The sequence below is a fragment of the Equus caballus genome, chromosome 8 (genome assembly GCF_041296265.1).
Source record: "Equus caballus isolate H_3958 breed thoroughbred chromosome 8, TB-T2T, whole genome shotgun sequence".
Taxonomy (NCBI): Eukaryota; Metazoa; Chordata; class Mammalia; order Perissodactyla; family Equidae; genus Equus; species Equus caballus.
This window is the reverse complement of record NC_091691.1, coordinates 61825086-61844805: the sequence shown is the minus strand read 5'-3', so window position 1 is coordinate 61844805 and position 19720 is coordinate 61825086. Positions and strand designations below refer to the sequence as shown.

The following is a 19720-nucleotide window of genomic DNA, read 5'->3' as shown; positions in this document are numbered from 1 at the left end:
TTCTTACCTGATGGCCTTGCTTCCTAGTTCAATGAGAATAGAAGCAATCAGAAGATAAAATCATCTTGTTACTACCAAATCTATTCGCTTACCTCCATTGCTACCCATATATTTTATCTTCTCTCCCAGTATTTTTTCTGCTCCAATCTAAGGCCTATTCCTCATTCCCTCTTGCCCGCTCATGGACTTTCCAGTACTTCTGAACTTAAAAATACAACCAAACAACCAAATAAAACCTTCTCTTGATGCTGCATCCTCGAGCCATAATGTTTTTATGGCAAAAATCCTAAGAAGCATTGCCTATCCTCTTGCCTCTCCTTTCTTACATCTTATTCTCTCCTCAGGAGTTCCCACATAAGTTTTCATCCCTACCCATCCACTGCAATGATGCTTCTCAAGGCCGCCACCAATCTCCATATTTCTAGACCCTAGGGTCAGTTCTCAGTTGCTCACTCCTCTTTTTGAAACCCTGTTTGACATGGCTTCCAAAATACCATACTTTTCCTCCTATCTCTAACAATTCCTTTCCTGTGCTGGTTTTTCTTCTTTTACGGCAGAGTTCATTCCCAGGACCTGTTATCTTCTGTTTCCATATTCTCTCTCCAAAGGGTTTCATCCTGTTTTATGATTTTAAATAATATCTCTGGACTAATGACTCCAAAATTTGCACCTGGAGCCTTATTTAACCAGTGCCCTACCAGACACTTCCGCTTTGAGATCCAAAGTGGAATTTAAGGTTAAGATTAAGTCCAAAAGAGAATTCATGACTTCTCTCCCAAACTTCAGCAAATTTCATGATCTTCCATCCAGTTACTCTGGCTAAAAACCTGGCAGCCATCCTAAATTATTCACTTTTTCTCATACCAATGCTCAGTCTATCAGAAAATTTTATTGACTGTGCCGGTACAATCGATCCCAAACTTGACCATCTCTCACTGCCTTCACCTTCATTCAAGCCACCGTCAGCTCTTGCCTTGATTATTACAATGGCCTCCTGACAACTCCCCAGCATCCAGAGTGGCCCCTCTATAGTCTATTCTTCACACAGCAACCAGAAGGCAGTCCACAAGGCACACTATCCTGGACCTTGACATCTCTCTGACTTCTGTCCAAATCACCCCAGCATTCTTGCTGGTCTTGAAATCATGGCCAGCCCAGGGACTTCGTACTCACCTGGCCACTGTGTGAAGGCTCATTCTGCAAATATTTGCATGGCTTACGGAAGACACCATGAGCAGGTGACCATCCTACTTAAACCGATCTCCCCTCTATCAGTCCCTGCTTTATTTTTCTTTGTGGCATTCACCTTATTTGATAATATAATATACATCTGTTTATTCATTTACAAAGACAGGGACATTGTCTTTCTTGCTTACCAATATGTTCCAGAACCTAGAACACACAAGACGCATAGTAAGTGCTCAATATATATTTGTGCAATTAATAATTGTGTTGTCTATACATGCCTGTGTGAGTTCATGCATGCACACACACACACACACACACACTCTTATCTGCTTATTCCTGAGGTGAAGTTTGGTACCTATATTTCAATGGTTAGTTACACATATATGAACAGAAAACAGACTTTCAGAGTTAAGACCTCAGGTGCTTTAGATGATTGTCATCTCGGGTGCTACACACACACAAAAAAATGGAATAACCTCTTTTGCTGCCATTTCTTGGAAAAATAGGGTTCATTTTAATACCTCGGAGCTGTTACTGTGCTTCTTAGGGTCAACAGAGGGGATAAGCTCGTTAACCAGCTCTGAGGACTCAGATTTCCCATTTCAGCAAATGCACCTGTGATACATCGCAGCAGGTGCTGCCCCCAAATACACACACAGAGCTTACATGACGCACATCGACTAAAACTGATGTCCTACTGCAAACTCTTAGTGTAGTGCATGCTATGATTTCCATGGAGAGAGAATGGACTCTATCACTGCTAGACTTCTTGGATCATTAAAAAAAGGCTCTAGCCAGAGATATAACACAAAGTAATCTCTGGAACTGATCATTTATAGACAATAATTTCATGTTTTTAAAACATAAAAACACCAAAACCCAGAAGTTTTTACCCTTTGTGATAAAACCGGTTTGATAAACATACTTGCTTTTATTATTATGGTTGGCTTATTTTTATGCCAGCTCATTCCCCAAAAAAAGGCAGAGAGGAAGAAAAGGAAAAAAGAAAAACATGCGAGGTGACACATTTATTCTTCTACTGACTTAGCACTTCTCATACCATGTTAGATTGTCCCTCTACTTAATTCCTCTGTTTGTGAAACCTGAAAACAGAGGCATCTTATAAAATACCATCAAATGTGCAAGACAACAAAGGAATCTTAAGTTTTAAGTCTCCCAAATATATTTTTACAGGAAAACACAGTACAAATTTTGTCAGCCGATATGATCCCCGATTTAATAGCTGGATACAACTTCCACCCATGCAAGAAAGGTAAGTGTTTATTTCTGTGTCTGAAACATTTGTGGCTGCTTTACAGGAAGCATGGATCCTGGATGGTTTTCCATGGTAAGGTTTGCTAAACAGAGCCAATGAAAGACGTATGAGGCAAAATACAAAACTTGGCCTGGCCTATTTAGATTAACTGCCTTATTAACTCAGTGGAGAAACATAATCAAATAAGTCAATTATTTGTCCTAATGTAGGAAAAAAGCATTTGTATGACTTGTCTTCTTTTATTAGATTGCATTGGTTTTTTGGCAAGCAGAGCTACAATCTCACTGACTATCCCACTCTTCTTGGTTATAATATATTTAAATCCTATAATTGAAATACAAAACACCATTCTAACAATGATATGTAATTTGATGCAGAAATTTCAAAAGTAAAGTTTTCGGGTCTCACTGATCCAAATCCTTGACATTTGCCTCCTCAAATGTCTTCCTATCATACATTCAAGAACAGATCATTTGTTAGCTTTTTTAAAAACAGTTTTGCAAGGTGTCCTCTTATGTTTTATGTATGCAGGGTTCATCTCACCCAATTCTCCTGGCACCAAAGGACAAGACGGCAACTACATTTATACATATTTGGCTCTCCTTGCTGTTACTTAGGCATGAGGTCATGTCTTAACATGCATATGCAAATTCACATGCTCAATTTTGAACACTTGATCCTTTTCAAATAGTATCTCAACATCCTCTTGAGCAAATTCTCCAATATAACAGCAACAATAAACAGCAGCCTATTGCTTCTTCTTGATTGAATTATTCAAGAAATAATTCTCTTTCCTGTTTCCTTTGCCTTAATATCTCTTTTTTTCTAAACATTCAATCAGATTACACTGAGATCATATTGGATCCTTAATCATAAATTTCAAGTTAAGAGGAAATTTTCAGATCAAACCGTTTACTCAAAAATGTACATCGCTACAGGAAGACGATGTGAATCTATGCCATAAAGAAACCCAATAGCTAACCGTCTCATCCACATAAATGTATTAAAGCTCTCTTTTAGGCGACGAAAAGCTATATACTGAAAATGATGGCACACAACATATTATAAGGGCCACAGATACTTTTAGGACTCTCTAGTTCAAAGGTAACTCAAGAAATTGTTCTAAGTCAATTAATATCTTAACAAACTTCTCAACCTTCCCGTTGTGCATACGTGTTTACATAAAAGCCTTCCGATGTCTTTCTCCGGAGCACCTTGCTCCTTTCTTGTTTTGAGGGGGTTATTTTCTGGTTGCTGTTATTGTAGCTGCATCACTTTACCCTTTAATCAAAACCATTCAAAAAACTTTTATTTAGAAAAATATTTTAAAAGTAAATATCAATAATATGTCTGAAATGTCAGCATCTCATCACCAGGGTCCCCTTTGCTGGGGGCTGTACACCACAATAATTAACCTTCACGCCTTGGGTCTGGGAGCATAACTCACGTCGCGGTCAATTATCTCACTGTAGAGCCCCTAAGGATGAGAAGTATTGCTGCAAAACCTAATTAGTAAATTTTTTTTAAATGTGTATTGTTTACTTGATATTCTATAATGACTTCCTCTGAGGCACTATGGCCGATCATGGCAGGGTCTTACTTAGACAATTTTTAGCAGCTCATTGACCTGATAAAAAGACCTGCCATGGTCTGTCGGCACCCGGCAGCCACCGTTCACAGGATGGACTGTTAAACGTTTCTTTCTAAGTCATTATGGTATATCATGTCAGGTCCCTAGTAAAAGAAGGGTTTTTTTAGATTTAGAACAATCAACTCGATAGACCAAATAAAGAGCTCCTTACAGAGCTGAATGGGAAAAGGCAGATCTCACAAATGCCCAGTCAATCTTCTAGCTCCGCATCTTCCATGGGCTGGTTGACCCAGGCAGCAATCCATAACTTAAAATGAAGTGTTTCTGTCATTGCCAGGCCTCCATCCAAAAGAGCAAGTACGATCAGTTAGCAGCGTGGTTTAATTGGTGATTAAATGAAGAAGAAAAAAAAAACTAAAATATATGAGACTTCAGATCAGAAAAGAAGTTTCTGGAAACATTTAATTGAGTTAATTTTGCATTGTATAGATGATGAATCAAACTCACCAGAAATTCCCCACCTCCCTTCTTCCTTTGGCTGCTACTAAACTGCTGAAAAGTAGCTATTATGCTGAGGAGTTACCAAACTGACTGAGAATAGTAGAAACACGTTCCAAGCCACGTGAGGGGTAACCCACTCTTACAGAGCTGGCTGGATGGACAGTCCTAGGGTATCTTACCTAGTCAGAGCCTCCAAAGGAGTATAAAGTGCAGAATACCCTGCTGGGTCAGCAGGGAAATGAGCACACGACCTCTAGGCTTACTCAACAGTGGGTCAGCGCATGAATCGCCTGCCTGCTACCTATGAATTTACTGACAGAAATGATTCGATGAAAACGTAAATTTAAATGTACTGCTCCTGAGTTGTTTTGGTCTCAGATTTAGGCTTTGACTCTTCAGTAAGAAAACGAGGGCAAAAATGAAAACTTAGATGGATAGAACGCTTTGGTGACTAACTTTTTTCGATAAAAATATACATTTTAGGTATTATTCTTATGGAGATCTTACGCTTTAGCAAGTCTAGAAAAAAGGGAAAAGAAAAAGAAAAAGTGGTTTGGAGAGCCACAGCAACAAAGCTTATGTTTCACAGAGTAAGTGAAAAGCTAGAAGCAAATACATCAAAAATGTTTCCAAAACGTAAATATTTTGTTTCTAGCAGTCTTAAAAGAAACAATGCGAAACAATATTCTGTTTGAAAACTCTGTTGTTATTTCCAACCTGACGATGAAAGTCAAAAATCAAGCCTGAGATGAGGTTATAGTAATCCAATTTCGTGCTTTAGGATATAAACTGACCTCCTTAAGGGTCAGAAAGGACTGTACAATATGTAGGGTTCAAAGTATGTTTGTAGAAGTCATTGGCAGTCTTTTTAAACTTATCTCAATACATTGAATGTTGCCTCTGGCATTGAGGGAGGGGGACAGCCAGAGAAGGGAGAGATAAACAATTTGAAATACAAATAGCGTAATCCTATTAAAAAATCTTTAACATTCTTGAACGTATTTTTCCAAAAAAATAAAATGGCCTAATCAGGTGTGCTCTTCTTGTGGGGAGGAGAGGCAGGGAACATTCCCAAGAGAGACCTGGTATGGTAAAATTTTAGCCTTGGGCAAATGTTCACAGTTGCTGACAGACCATTAACTATCCGGTGTTTCCATAATGCATTTCATGAATTCTCCCTTTGGGCATGCAAGGGAATAAGTCAAAGACTCAGAATCTTCACTGTTGGAATTTTACACAAAAATGCACTTTTAGTCAGGAAGTGAAACCTACTGATTTTTTTTTTTCATTTAGATCCTAACAGTGACACTGTGTGGATAAAACTAGGAGTACACATGGAGCATCAAATTAAGAATAGCTCAGCTAAAATGAGAGCAAGCTCTTACAGGCTCACTCAGTGTCACAGTGAGGAAGGAAGGAACCAGATCAGAAAAAGTGAGAAATGAAATTTAGACTAGATAAAAGGAGTTCACACTACCAACAGGAGATCTTTCTCTTATTCTTCATGATCTAAACTTATTAGAGAGAGTGTTTTCACACTTGTCATGACTAACAGGCATTTTCTCTTCTGGACCTTTATATAGTGCATAGAACTCACCACCTTACAACCCACATAGTTCAAATTATCAACAGATGGCCCATTAGTGAAATTAGTAAATTAATTATTTCAGAGTCTCCAATACCTGTCATAGAATCATATGAAACAAGATACTGACCTACCCTTGTGTCAGTGGTGCAAAGAAATATCTGTGTTACTTTAGTACAGATTTTCGTAGTTATGTGTCACTCTTTTCAATGAAACATTTTAACTTAAAAAGGTAAAAGCACTTTAGTTAAATAAGCTTGATCTATCATATTCAATAAGAGAGCAATTGAAATCTGGTTAGAGAAATGGAAGGAATCAGTGGTCTATCTGTATGCACTTAATTTTGTAATTGTTTTTAAAGCTCATTGTATATTTAGATGTGTTTTTACTCATGTATGCCAGGAAATCCCCAGTTATTTTGGTTAGTGATTCTTTTGATAATCTGATTAAAAGCTTCCTCCAAAATCTTTCTCCAAACATATTCCTCCAAAAAATGCACATGTACAAAACATATATATACACAACATTTTATTACAATTTTATTACAATTTCAGAGCCTCATGGACCCCTCATAAGACATGGGCCCAGGTTAATAATGCTTGCTCTATGAAATCCATCTTGTCTGCTCTTTATTTTCCTTCCTACCTTTTTCCTTCCTCCTTTTTCCATCACTGTTGTTCTTCATCATCCTTCTGAATTTTCCACAGCACACATCTCTTTCAAGAGTATCAAAAACATCTAGAAAAAGCAAAGACAGCCAAAATATTACTCTAACATTATCAATGGTGCTAACAATTGCAGAACTATTAAAAAAAAGAAAAAAACTGACCCATCCGATCCAGCAATCCTACTTCTGCATATATATCCAAAGGAACCAAAATCAGTGTCTTGAAGACATGTCTGTCCTCCCATGTTCATTGCAGCATTATTCACAATAGCCAAGATATGGAAACAACCTAAGTGTCTGTTGGCAGATAAATGGATAAAGAAAATGTGGTGTGTGTATATATATATATGTATTTATATATATATATATATACAATATAATATATACAATACAATATAATATACAATAATACAATATAATAATACAATGTAATGATACAATGCAACATTATTCAGCCATGAGAAAGAAGGGAATTCTGCCCTTTGCAACAACATAGATGAAATTGAAAGTCATTATGCTAAGTGAAATAAGCCAGATGGAGAAAGATGAATACTGTATGATATCATGTATATATGGAATCTTAGGGAAAAAAAGTTAAACTTAAAGAAACAGAGAATAGAATGGTAGTTGCCAGGGGCTAGGGGTCGGGGGGAAAGGGAAGAGGTTCCTCAAAGGGTACAAACTTTCAGTTGAAAGATGAGTAACTTCTGGGGCTGGCCACATGGCCAAGTGGTTAAGTTCCCACACTCCACTTCAGTGGCCTTGGATTTGCCAGTTCCCATCCTGGGTGCAATCCTACACACCACTCATCAAGCCATGCTGTGGCAGCATCCCACATAGAAAAACTGGAATGACCCACAACTAGGATGTACTGGGGCTTTGGGGAGCAAAAAAAAAAGAGGAAGATTGGCAACATATGTTAGCTCAGGGCCAATCTTCCTCACCAAAAGCATTTAAAAAAAAAAGAATTAACAAAAAAAGATAAGTTCTGAGGATCCAATGTACAATATGGTGACTATAGTTAATAATACTGTAATGTATGCTTGAAATTTGCTAAGAGAGTAGATGTTAAGTGTTCTCACTAAAAAAAAGTTATCTATGAGGTGATGGATGTGCTAATTAACTTGACTGTGGGAATCATTTCATACTGTATGCATATATCAAATCATCATGTTGTACATTTTAAATATATTACAATTTTATTTGTCAATTATGCATCAGTAAAGCTGGAAAAAATAAAATAAAATAGAACTGAATACATCACCATCTATAACATGTACCATACCTATATGGTAATAAATCATCTAAACAAACATTAAAGAATTTAGTCATCACTTAAAATATTATTAAGAAAAGTTTATATGCAAATATCTTGATGGCTAACTTTTAAACCAGATAATATTTAACTGATAGTTCCTGAGCATGAACAAAATGCTAGACACTATGACAAGCACTTTACATACGTGTTCCGGAATAACCCTGTGAGGAAGGTACCATCATCATCGCCATGTTACAGGTGAGCAATCTGAGGCTGAGGGGGTGAAGTAACATGTCAAAGGCCACACACCTAATAAATCATATAGCCAGGCAATCTGATTCCAGAGACCAAACTGTTAATCAGGATGCTATGTGCTGCTTCCCAGTGGTATTGGCACTTTGTAAACACAGCTTGGAAAATCCTCAAACCATGTAGATTTACCTGATAAAACCTCTAGGGCTCCTCATCTTGCTGTTGATGTTGGCCAAGAGCCTTGGTATCAATTTTTATGAAGACCATTAATTCATCAAACATAAATTATATTCTCTGAGGGGTGTGGCGCCTAACAATTTCACTTTTTCAGTATTAGACCACGTGTTATCCTTATGAAGTATATTATTCCAGTAGCATCAATGAGGAAAAAGAGGTAAAGGGTCAAGGACTTGCTTAAGATTCCAACCTAATCAAGCTAACTCCATGTTTCTGAGTCCTCTTCCAACCTTTATTCTCCCTCTGCTCTCATATCTTAGTAGTTACTAGTCTTACATCTTCCTTTGAAATCTTTTTTGCATCATCTCTTTCCATGTCTTCTACTAAAACTCTAATTCAAGTCCTAAATATCTCACTCCTAGATTATGGTCTACATCAGAATTGGTCTCCCTGTCTCCAGACCTGTCAACACAGCTTGCTTCTTTTGCCTTTGATGGCAAAGTGAGATACTTTAATATAGCCTTTCTTGAAAAGAAACTAAAAAATATCCTATAGCTGTGTAGGAATCAACAGTAGAAGCTACATAGGTGAAATTCCTGTACTTGGTTATATGAGGGCAAAATTTCAACATGATATTCAGTTCACAAAAGTTTCTCTATTTGCCGTAGTACTGGGGGGAAAAAGAAAAAATGATAATTGAAGAAAAATTTTGATGATGTAGTTCTCTTATAAATTGGGAACAATGACCCTTGAAGGACCATAAAGAAAGTGAATGTCAAGATAATTTATTATTGTTACATTATCTACCTCATTTTTCACTTTGTCTTACTGAGCTGTGATATCCTTACAAGGTACCAAATATCCCAAACATTAAAGAACATTTTAACAGTGTATAAAAAGCAAGATAAAAAGAGCTCAAACGAAGAGTTAGTGAATTTCTCCTCTACTGTGACTTTAATTTCAAAAACGTTAACCAGAATGGGCAATGCATATGATTACTGTATAGGGTCTCAGAATTATAGGGTAGCAATACATGTCATTTCCAAAGGTCAAACAACCCTTTCTGAAGCAGGATGTACCTCCTTTCCCTGACTGACTGGGCTTCTTTTTTGATTTACGGTGGGTTGTTGTTTTCATTGTAGAAGAGCCAGTTTCTATGCGTGTCGGTTGGACAAACATCTATACGTTATCGGTGGAAGGAATGAAACCGGCTATCTGTCCAGTGTGGAGTGCTACAACCTAGAAACGAACGAATGGCGTTATGTGTCGTCTCTGCCACAGCCTCTGGCAGCTCATGCAGGAGCAGTGCACAATGGGAAAATATACATTTCAGGCAAGTCGTTCCTCCACTTTCTGTTACAAAGTTCCATTCCAAGGCACTTTCTTGACTTGTATGTATATGTTTAATTCACAGGAGGTGTACACAATGGAGAGTATGTCCCATGGCTATATTGCTATGACCCCGTAATGGACGTCTGGGCTCGAAAACAAGATATGAACACAAAACGCGCCATCCACACTTTGGCTGTAATGAATGATCGCTTGTATGCAATTGGAGGAAATCATTTGAAAGGTCTTTCTTTGTTTTTCTAATCACAATAACATTTGCATCTCATGTTTCTTGCTAAGGGGGTTTCTTGTTAGATAATCATAGTTAACCAAGTAAAAAACATGTTGACCAAATAAAATCTAGTCGGTGTAAATTAGCAGTACCCTTGGGCAAGCATTTATTTCGGCTCTTCTGCAGATAGGATTATTTTTAAGTTAACACACACATTAAAGAAATGAATAATGATGTCTACAGAAAATAAAAAACAAGAGCATTAATAACTGAAAAACCCAATTTGTTGAAACAATGGATTCAGTAAAATAAATTATTCCTTATCACCAAAGCTATAGTAATGGATTTTTTCCAGAAAGTTGTTTTTTGTAGTAATCTTAAAAAACTTTAGTCATAGCTGCAACAAAGAAACAAATACATGATTTTTCTTAAAGAAAAAATTTTGTGGAATTTCAAATCAAAATTTAGAATTATTTCTTTTAAGAGTTGAATATCAAACTATGATTCTCAAATTCCATCTGCTTTTTTTAATAAAGAACTTATCTGAAGCATAGTGTTTTTAAAGCCATGTTTTGGCACCTTTTCTTCTCCGTATGTGTATATGACTACAGATTTTTGTAGTTTTTGTGGATGTATGTAACTTTATGTGCATAACACTGAATTTGACAGGAAAGCAGAGAGACCTCTGATATTAAGAGTGTTATTGAACTGCTTGTCTCATTTACCTCATCTGAAAATGAAGAAACTGGTTCAACTGATATCTAAAACTTCATCCAGCTCTGACCTTTTGTGACCCTTGAAATTGAAATGGGAAACAGGCCTTCTGAGTACGGTAGATAAGGCCTATCTATGCATTTATTTTTCAATTATATACCCATCTTTAAAAATGGGTTAGACATAGACATTTTTTCTATTTTTCCGAATACATATTTATCCCAAATGTAATAAAGACCGGACAAGTGTAATTTTTATGTAAATATTTCCAAGTTCATGTTCAACCAGAAATGTCAATATCCTGGTCTATGTCTGGCGCTCATCCTAGAGCTCTCCCCAGTGGGAGAGGATTATCTTTACTGCTGGAACTCCTCCCATTTTATTCTTTTTCTCTTTCACTGGAGCTGCTTCATTTCAATCCATACACCATTCCTTTACGTCAACATATTTTATATTAACTTTGTAGCTTTCTACATTAAAATCTGATTTCCATCAATTTCTTTTGCATAAGAATGCCTAAAAATTTTAGTAACTTTTAATGTTTAGTATTATACTTGGACAGAAAAGACTTGGGTAATGATAGCCTAAATGAAAAATCAAAATTAAGTTGGCTCAGGGAGGCATCATGGCATAGAGAAAAGGGTGTGGACTTTGCATGTAAGCCTGGGTTTGAATCCCAGTTAGACATTTATAGTTGTGTGGTCTTACTTAAGACACTTACCCTCACATCTGTATAAAAGAGAAAATTATACTTTCCTTGGTAGTCATGAGGATTACAATCAACATATAAATTATGTATTTAGTACAGAGAAGGCACACATATCCTCATACAATGCCAGTAGAACTTCAGAACTAGGAATTTGCCCAAATTCTTATTCCAAGTATACATGCTTCAAAAGTCATTGTCAATCTTAATGGTAAAGGAAAGGAATGTGCCACACAGTAGCAGTAAGCACGTTGCTCTATTGTTCCCAAATCTGTGTGATTTATTTTATGTTAGAAGTTAGTGGCCTGAAATGATCTGTCTGCCTCTTCAAGAATGAAAATTATTCTACCTTCTCAATTACTTTGAAGAGTCCAGCATGTTGATTAATTTAGTATATGCATTGCAATAATCAGCTAGCATGCATTTAACTAGGAAAAGAAAATCATTGAAGATTTGGTCTGCTCGGTGACCATGAAGCTCCCACTAGGGATTTTTGACTCCCTAAATTAAAGGGAGGGCTCCAGTGGAGTCCGGAAACCTAAGTTGTTCTCTGCGACCTAGTGACTTCCCCAGCCACTAAGAAGCTTTATCAAATTAACTTTATCAAATTATCAAAAGCGGGAGAAGTCCTTCAGTAGAAGTTAGCTCCTACTCTACACCTTGATCCCTAGTAGATACTGGAACCTGTTCATGTCATCATAGCTGTTTATAAACATAGTCAGGCTGTAAAAAAGTTAAAGAGGCTGGACAACGTATTTTTAATTCATTAAAAGATTTTGAGAGAGTAAAGTATTCATCTAACAAAAGCAATATAGTAGTTTAGTCTGTAAAACTGTGAGCTCTGAAGCCTGTTCACCTGGATTCGGATCTCAGCCTGTCTACTTACTCAAGTCATTCACTTTCCCTGTCCCTCGGTTTCCCTGCCTATGAAATGAATACAATGGTATAACTATCTCACAGGGCGACTGAGGGGATTAACTGAGTCCATTTACCTAAAGCACTTAGAAAACAACTAGCTTATTGTAAGCACTCTATAAAATGCTTGCTTTAACTATTATTATTTTAAACCTTCTTAATAAGGCTTTAAGAAATCATTTTCAAGAAGATCTACCCCCTTATAATCAAATTTTACCAATAACATCTAGTTAAACATTCTTGCTTTGAATTAACCCCAAACACCCAGAGTTTAGGGGTTTTTTTGTTTGTTTTTTAGGTCTTTCTGACATGTCACCCAATTTCACTAGTACATTTATTCACACTTTTGTGTCTTCCAAAACACAATTATCTACTTCTTGGCTCTAGACATTTTTTTAAAAGAAGCCCTGGCCTTAAATTGGGACTCTGAGAGTTTATTTTTTGTGGTTCCATTTTGCTATGCATCTTAGGTTTCTCCCACCTTGATGTAATGCTCGTGGAATGCTATGATCCAAAAGGTGACCAGTGGAATATTCTCCAAACTCCCATTTTGGAGGGTCGAAGTGGTCCTGGCTGTGCAGTGCTTGATGACAGCATTTACCTTGTGGGAGGCTACAGCTGGAGTATGGTATGTGTCCACGTTGACCTCCTCGTCCTCCTGTTTATTTATGCTTGCTTCTTATTTCTCTCCAAATGTGTTACCACCCCAACATGTACCTTTTAAGAGTATCATGCTTACATGCAAGCAGTAAATTACTTTAAGTAGTAAAATAGAATTAGTGTGGTTGCTGTAGAGCTGCCTTGCTGTCTGGTCAACTGTGTCACAAAATGTGGTAGATCTCTGGTTCTCTCCCACGGCCATCTCTCTGCAATTCTGGCTTTCCAACTCAAAGTCAGACTGAAGTGGTTTTACAAATGTTCTGTTGAAATTGGTTAAATAGAAGAGTCTGAAAAGTTTCTGACCAGTAAGGCATGAAAAATGGAAATTAATTACTCAATATCCACAAATTCTATTTAGGATGTTTTAATTTGTCATTGCTTTTCACTTTTTTCCTCTCTTTATCATGAAAATTCCCAAACATACGCAAAAATGGAGAGTTCAATGGGCCTTCACTAAAACATCATACAATTTGAACGTCCATCAACATTTTGCCATACTTATTTCATCTATGCGCCCTTTAAAAAATATTGGTTGAAGCAGTTTGAAGCAAATACTAGACATCATATTGTTACACCCTAACTGCTTCAATGTTTATCTAAAAAAATCATTCATTTATGTAAACACACTATCACGACACTCAACAAAATTGATAATAATTCCTTTATATTCAATCCTTATTCAAATTTCTCCTATCGACTTGAAAACAATGGATTTTGTCAAATTGGTGTGTTCAAGTCAAGATCCAACAAGTCTCATTTGTATTTGGTTATTATTTCTCATACATATCTTGCAATCTGGAAAATTACCCCTGCCTCACTTCTTGTTCCATGGCATTGACTTGTTGAAAAAACAGGATCAGTCATCATATAGAATATCTGATATTCTGGAATTGGCTAATGATTACCTTGTGATATCATTTAAAATAGTCCTGTTTCTATAGTTAAAGACTTAATTAGATTCAGCTATTTTCTTTTTGTAAATTTCTTTTATTATTTTTCTCTTTGAGGGGGCCAGAACACTGAGGAGGTGGCTGTGTAGTTCAAACTACATCACATCAGGAGACACGTAGGGTCTCATGGTCTTCATATTCACTTTGTAAGTGATGACTGTTTTAGGGGCCAGCCCCATGGCCGAGTGGTTAAGTTTGTGCTCTCTGCTTCGGCAGCCCAGGGTTTTGCTGGTTCAGATCCTGGGCACAAACCTACACATAGCTCATCAAGCCATGCTGAGGTGGCGTCCCACACAGCTCAACTAGAAGGCCCTACAAGTAGAATATACAACTATGTACTGGGGGCTTTGGAGAGAAAAAGAAAAAAAAATAGACTGACAACAGATGTTAGCTTAAGGCCAATCCTTAAAAAAAATGACTTTTTAATATTTTCCTATTTATATGTGCTTGTTTTATAAGATTAATTTGGGGTTTTAATAATACTAGTTAGTTTTCTTCTTTTGCATCAAACAAGGTTGTTACATAAAGTTTTAGGGAAGCTTTAAAAAGTTATTAGTTATATGGAGGAAAATAGGTACTGACACCTATAACTAGATATTGGTACATGTGCTTGTTCACTAGTGCAAATTGCTAGCTGCAATTGTACATATGGAACCAGCCACCAGGAATACACTTTCAGAAAATGGTTATTAGGTTGGTTGGGAATTTTGTTTGTTTGTGGCCTATGATAAAAACAAAGCTGCTTTGGTTTGGGAAGGGAAATGTGTATACAAACACTAGCCCCAGAGGTTGACAAAGGAACCAAGATTAAAGACATTTTTTATTTCTCATGTGGGCTCTTGAAAATAAATAAACCCATGTGTGATGAAATTGGCAAGACTTCCTTTCTAGTTTATTTTAAACTGTTTTTAAATCTCATCTCTGATTCTCTACAGAAGTAAAATAAAAATGGAAAAGTGAGGCGACGATCAAAAATCCATTTACTTCAATTAATTGAATATTTAAGGTAGATTTTTCTTTATTTTAAGTTAAACCAGTTGGACAATTTCCAAATTTGGGTCAGTTTTTCTAAAGGATTTGTTGATCATCTAGGGTGCTCTAGATACTTGACTTTTAGGATTAGTCACACACCCACACAAATAAACAAAATTTTGAGATCTTGTCAGTCTCAAATTTTCCCTTGGAATGGAACAGTTGAAAATCCATTGCTTTCGTTTGGAATTTTTTAGCACGAGCAGAGAATCAAAATATTTTCTTCCCAATGTAAAGGCGATAGGTAAGGCTGCCATTGCACTTCTCTGAACATCCTTCCCTAAATGATCCCTGCTCTGCCTTTACAGGGGGCCTACAAGTCATCTACAATATGCTACTGTCCAGAAAAAGGCACCTGGACGGAACTGGAAGGAGACGTAGCAGAACCACTGGCCGGCCCAGCCTGTGCAACAGTTATCCTGCCCGCCTGCGTACCTTACAACAAATAACACCGGGAAACCCTGGAATGAACAGTATCACCTTCTAGGAAGCAATGACATCACTATTATAATAGGAGCAGTGCGTTCTATTGGTACAACTGCCGAAACCCACTCTTGGTTTTTGATGATTTACAAGCAACTACAAAAGAAAAAGACCTGTTCTTGAACGGATACCGTGTCTGTAACTCAGATCACACCAAACTTCCTGTGGTGACAGACCCTTCCATTTCAGACTGGTTTTAACTTGTCCTAGCTTTACAAAAAGTCCTCGTGTGGATCTTAACTTTCAAAAGGAGAAAGATACCATACAGAAGAGTGCCCCCAGAGAGACCTAAGACCAGTATTGTGCATTGTAGTCTACCTGCATGTGATCTGTGTTGAAGTTTTGGGGATATTGTGTTCATGAATGATTCAAAATTTGACCCACCAAAATACTTACACTGCATTACAGAAGTCGCCACTTGATTCTATATTCCTAACCTGTGGCTGCATCACCGACTCCATAGGCAAAACGGTTATAGAAAATCACATAGGGTTAAAGAGGAACATTTTTGTTTTTATATAACTTCATTTCGTATATCTTCTGCCCCTTACAGCACCTCTTGGGATCGGAAAAGAGGAAGATGTTGGCTCTCATAGCAATTGCTCTCTGCCCTGTAGGTTCTAGGCTAACTGGAGTCATAATTTCTGTGTCCTTAATTTTGTATGAAAGATTAGAACAAAATATACTATGTCGCTATTGAGTTCATGCAGGCTCATGCTGTCTCATTTTTTGCAGTATATAAGTCGTAAACACGTGTTATTTGCTTCGAAAGGTACAACTGACAAAGCCAGTCTTACAACATTGAAGAGATTCTGATGGCTAATACAGCTGACCCAAACTGAACCCATAATGCAACCTGGGAGATTGCTTTCAGGAATCCAGGGTCAAAAAGAAAGAATAATTTAAGGACAATCCCAGTTGTCTCTCTGTCGCTAAAACACACACCTTAAAAGAGCCACAGGAGCGCATTACAGCTCCTGACAAATGTTTCTCCCTCTCCCTCCCTTTGGCTCTAGCAATGGCTCTGGATTTAGCTCTAGAATAGCACACGACTTACCCTCCTTCTTCCCCCAACTCATCCTGTTTCCTTTGTTATCACCAGAGATGCCTGAGCTCAGCTAAGCGAGCAATCGCTAGTCATCTTTAGAAGCGTCAGGAATTTAGGAGCAGAAGGTCAGGAGAGCGTGTCGTAGTCGCACTGCGGCCAATCAAAGAGCAAAACTGGCAGGAACACGAATTTGATTTTCAAGCTCTTCAGAGCTAGAACAGCAGCAGCTTGGAGTAAAGAAAGGCCTAAAATATTTTTTTCATCACCCAGAGATGTTGTTGAACCCCTCAACCAATGTGTCGTTCAAAACAAGACGGGGAAGCCACAGATTAAAAATGCCTTGGTGATCAGCTTTCACCGCGGAGCATGTTAAGATGGATGGGTGTACTAGAATCCAATGCTGTTTCTACAGTAAAGTGCAATCTTTGTTGTTTTTGTATTTATTTGTATGTTCAGATCCAAAGGATCCATTGTAAAAAAATATATATAAATATGTATATCCAGTGCAATCAACTTTCATTTCTTTTTCCTTGAAAGCATATGACTATATAGAAAGAAAGAGAAGTTACAGTACAGTACTTTGTGAGAAAACCCCAGCTGACGTCACGAAGAGAGCAAGGTCTGCTTCAGAACCTTTTATCATCAACTGTCACCATTTCTTCTGAAAGTCACAGTTTATACAAGGATATTTGCTTTCCTTAGACTTGTTCTTCATTTATTTTTTATTTCTAGCCAAATTAAATAAAAGCATTTATGAGAACTATAGGTAAAGCTTTCTGCATTTCAGAAAGACACAAACTATTAGAAAGTGAAAAGTGAATAAATAAGTCACAGAGAATGTAAATTTTGTACAGTATTAGAATGTGTAAATGAAGCTTGCTTGGAAGGGGAAAACTTTAAATAAAACCTTTATGTACTAATTCAACTGCCTCTCGCATTCCTACTTATAAAGTGTATGTATAAATCTCTGCATTAAATTGAAAGTTTATAATATGTAAATGCATAAATATTTTTATCCTGAAGATATACTTTATAAGTTTATCTTCCTGGCAATATGCAAATATATACAGTATGGACAATGCTCAAAATTATGGAATGCTTTAGGAAAAATGTGAGTTAAAAATCACAAGTTGAATCTGATTTTCCACTGGACGAGTGTTACAGTAAGGCATAACTTAGCCAGGATCTAATATTAAATATTTATAGAAATTGTTAGAAGCACCGTATGTATTAAATAATACTTGTACACTTTTCTAAAGAATAAGTGAATCACACACTTAATTAGATCAATTAACCACATAGTGTTGAATTTTATTTTCTTTTTAAAATTCTGAAAAAGAAGTTGTGCAGAGCAAGGAAGGGGGCTGTGGAAGACAATAATGGAAACTGAGGCATGTAGCCAAAGGTCACATTGGGCAAACTTCCAGGCAAAAAGCCTGCAAGCTAGAAAGAATTTGTTTTAATGCTTCCCTGCCAAACCTACTATTATTGATGATTCAACGCATAATTAAAGGATCATTTGATCCTCCCTAGTATTCCATGAAAGCAAGAGTAACGGGATTTCTTTCTTCTTCCATCGGATCTTTACCTCTCTTTGCAAGTGTAGCGTACCAGAAAAAGGTCCCTCTCTACAGTAGTCTCTTCTCCTGAGCCAGTTATCATCTTCTCCTGAGCCGATGGCTGCTTGTTGCAGGGCTTCTTCCAGATACCCTGAATCTCCAAAAGCCTTAGGGCTGACCAGATACCATGATCAGTTAAGCGAATATACTTGCCTTTTTCCTAATCCCAATGGACTACCTCCTTTAAGTCCATAAGTAGACTAAAACTAGCTAAAACTGGAAGAGTGAGCATAGGCACCAGATCTTTTAATTAATTAAGCTGTGTCTGTGGTCTTAAGATGAGTTCCTGCATTTGTTCTCCCCTATTTGGGCCAAATTTATGTTTTCCCAGCTGATTGACACTTACATCACTTAACAAGTTGTCGTGATTATCAACATTGTAAGTATCAAGCGTTTATTTAATACAGCCAAAAGGCAACACTATATATGCCAGACTTTGATTAAACTTGGTTCTCTAGGTCAAAATATTTTTTAAATGAACAAACAAAGGAGCTAAAATAGGATTAGTAAATCACACCAATACGCCTTGGAAGGTGTCTTGACAGACTGGGTTCCCATAGATGAGATAGCAGGAAAATCACGACCAATCAAGCCTGATTTCCTAGAAGCAGCCTGACCTAGAGGATGTTGAAAATTTGATGGAAAATAAAGTGGCAATGAGAAGAAAGTCAATATAAGAAGAAAATATCCAAATACCTAGTATGTTTGCTTTGTGTGGCTGTAACTGTAAAGTGCTGCTCTGGGTAGCGCAGATGGACCATGTATTGGGTGGGGTTTCTTAGTGGAGGTGTTCTACACTTGTTGACCGTACAGGCTTGGTGCAATAACAAAAGGTTCTGGTCCAGAGATGCAGATGAAACATGTGCTTCAACAATGCAACACAATGGTGTAAGAATAAGGAAAACATCTTCTATAAATTGACGCTTGAGTGGCTTATTCTATTCTATTCTAGGCTATTTCCTGGCATATATTAAGGACTCAGTAAATGTCAATTCTTCACATTAGCGGGAGGAGTGTTACTTCAGTGTTTTTAGCTCACCAAAGGTGCTAAAAACAAGATGGTTGGAGTGAGCTGACATGTAAGACTGTCTACTCAGGCTCAGAAGAATTACATAACTTCAGGTAAGGGGATCCTTGCTGATGTTCTCCCCTTCCATTTTTTATATGTTAAGTTGACTCCTCATCTGTGACCTTCCAAATCCCTGACATACAACAAAAAGACATATGGCGGGGAGGGAGCCAGCCCGGTAGCGCAGCAGTTAAGTTCACACATTCTGCTTCAGCGGCCCAGGGTTCACCAGTTCAGATCCCGGGTGCAGACCTATGCACCACTTGTCAAGCCATGCTGTGGCAGGCATTCCACATATAAAGTGGAGGAACATGGGCACAGATGTTAGCTCAGGGCTAATCTTCCTCCAAAAAAAAAAAAGACATATGGGAGTAGACAGCGGGGGAAGGTAAACATTTGGCTGCAGGAGAAAGTCATCCTACATTTAGAGAGATAGCAGGGTCCTGGCTTCCAATCAAGTCTCTCAAA

At 37.4% G+C, this 19720-nt stretch overlaps 1 protein-coding gene across 1 annotated transcript in view; it reads left to right on the top strand.

Annotated features, from left to right (window-relative positions):
* KLHL14 (kelch like family member 14) overlaps positions 1–17489 on the top strand; it is a 94011-nt gene extending 76522 nt beyond the window's left edge. The window contains exons 4-8 of the mRNA XM_023647617.2: positions 2383–2461; positions 9638–9828; positions 9910–10068; positions 12862–13019; positions 15342–17489. Coding sequence (XP_023503385.1) covers positions 2383–2461; positions 9638–9828; positions 9910–10068; positions 12862–13019; positions 15342–15482 — 728 coding nt within the window. The 3' untranslated portion in view covers positions 15483–17489. The remainder of the gene's footprint in view (positions 1–2382; positions 2462–9637; positions 9829–9909; positions 10069–12861; positions 13020–15341) is intronic.
* The last annotated feature ends 2231 nt before the right edge of the window (positions 17490–19720 follow it).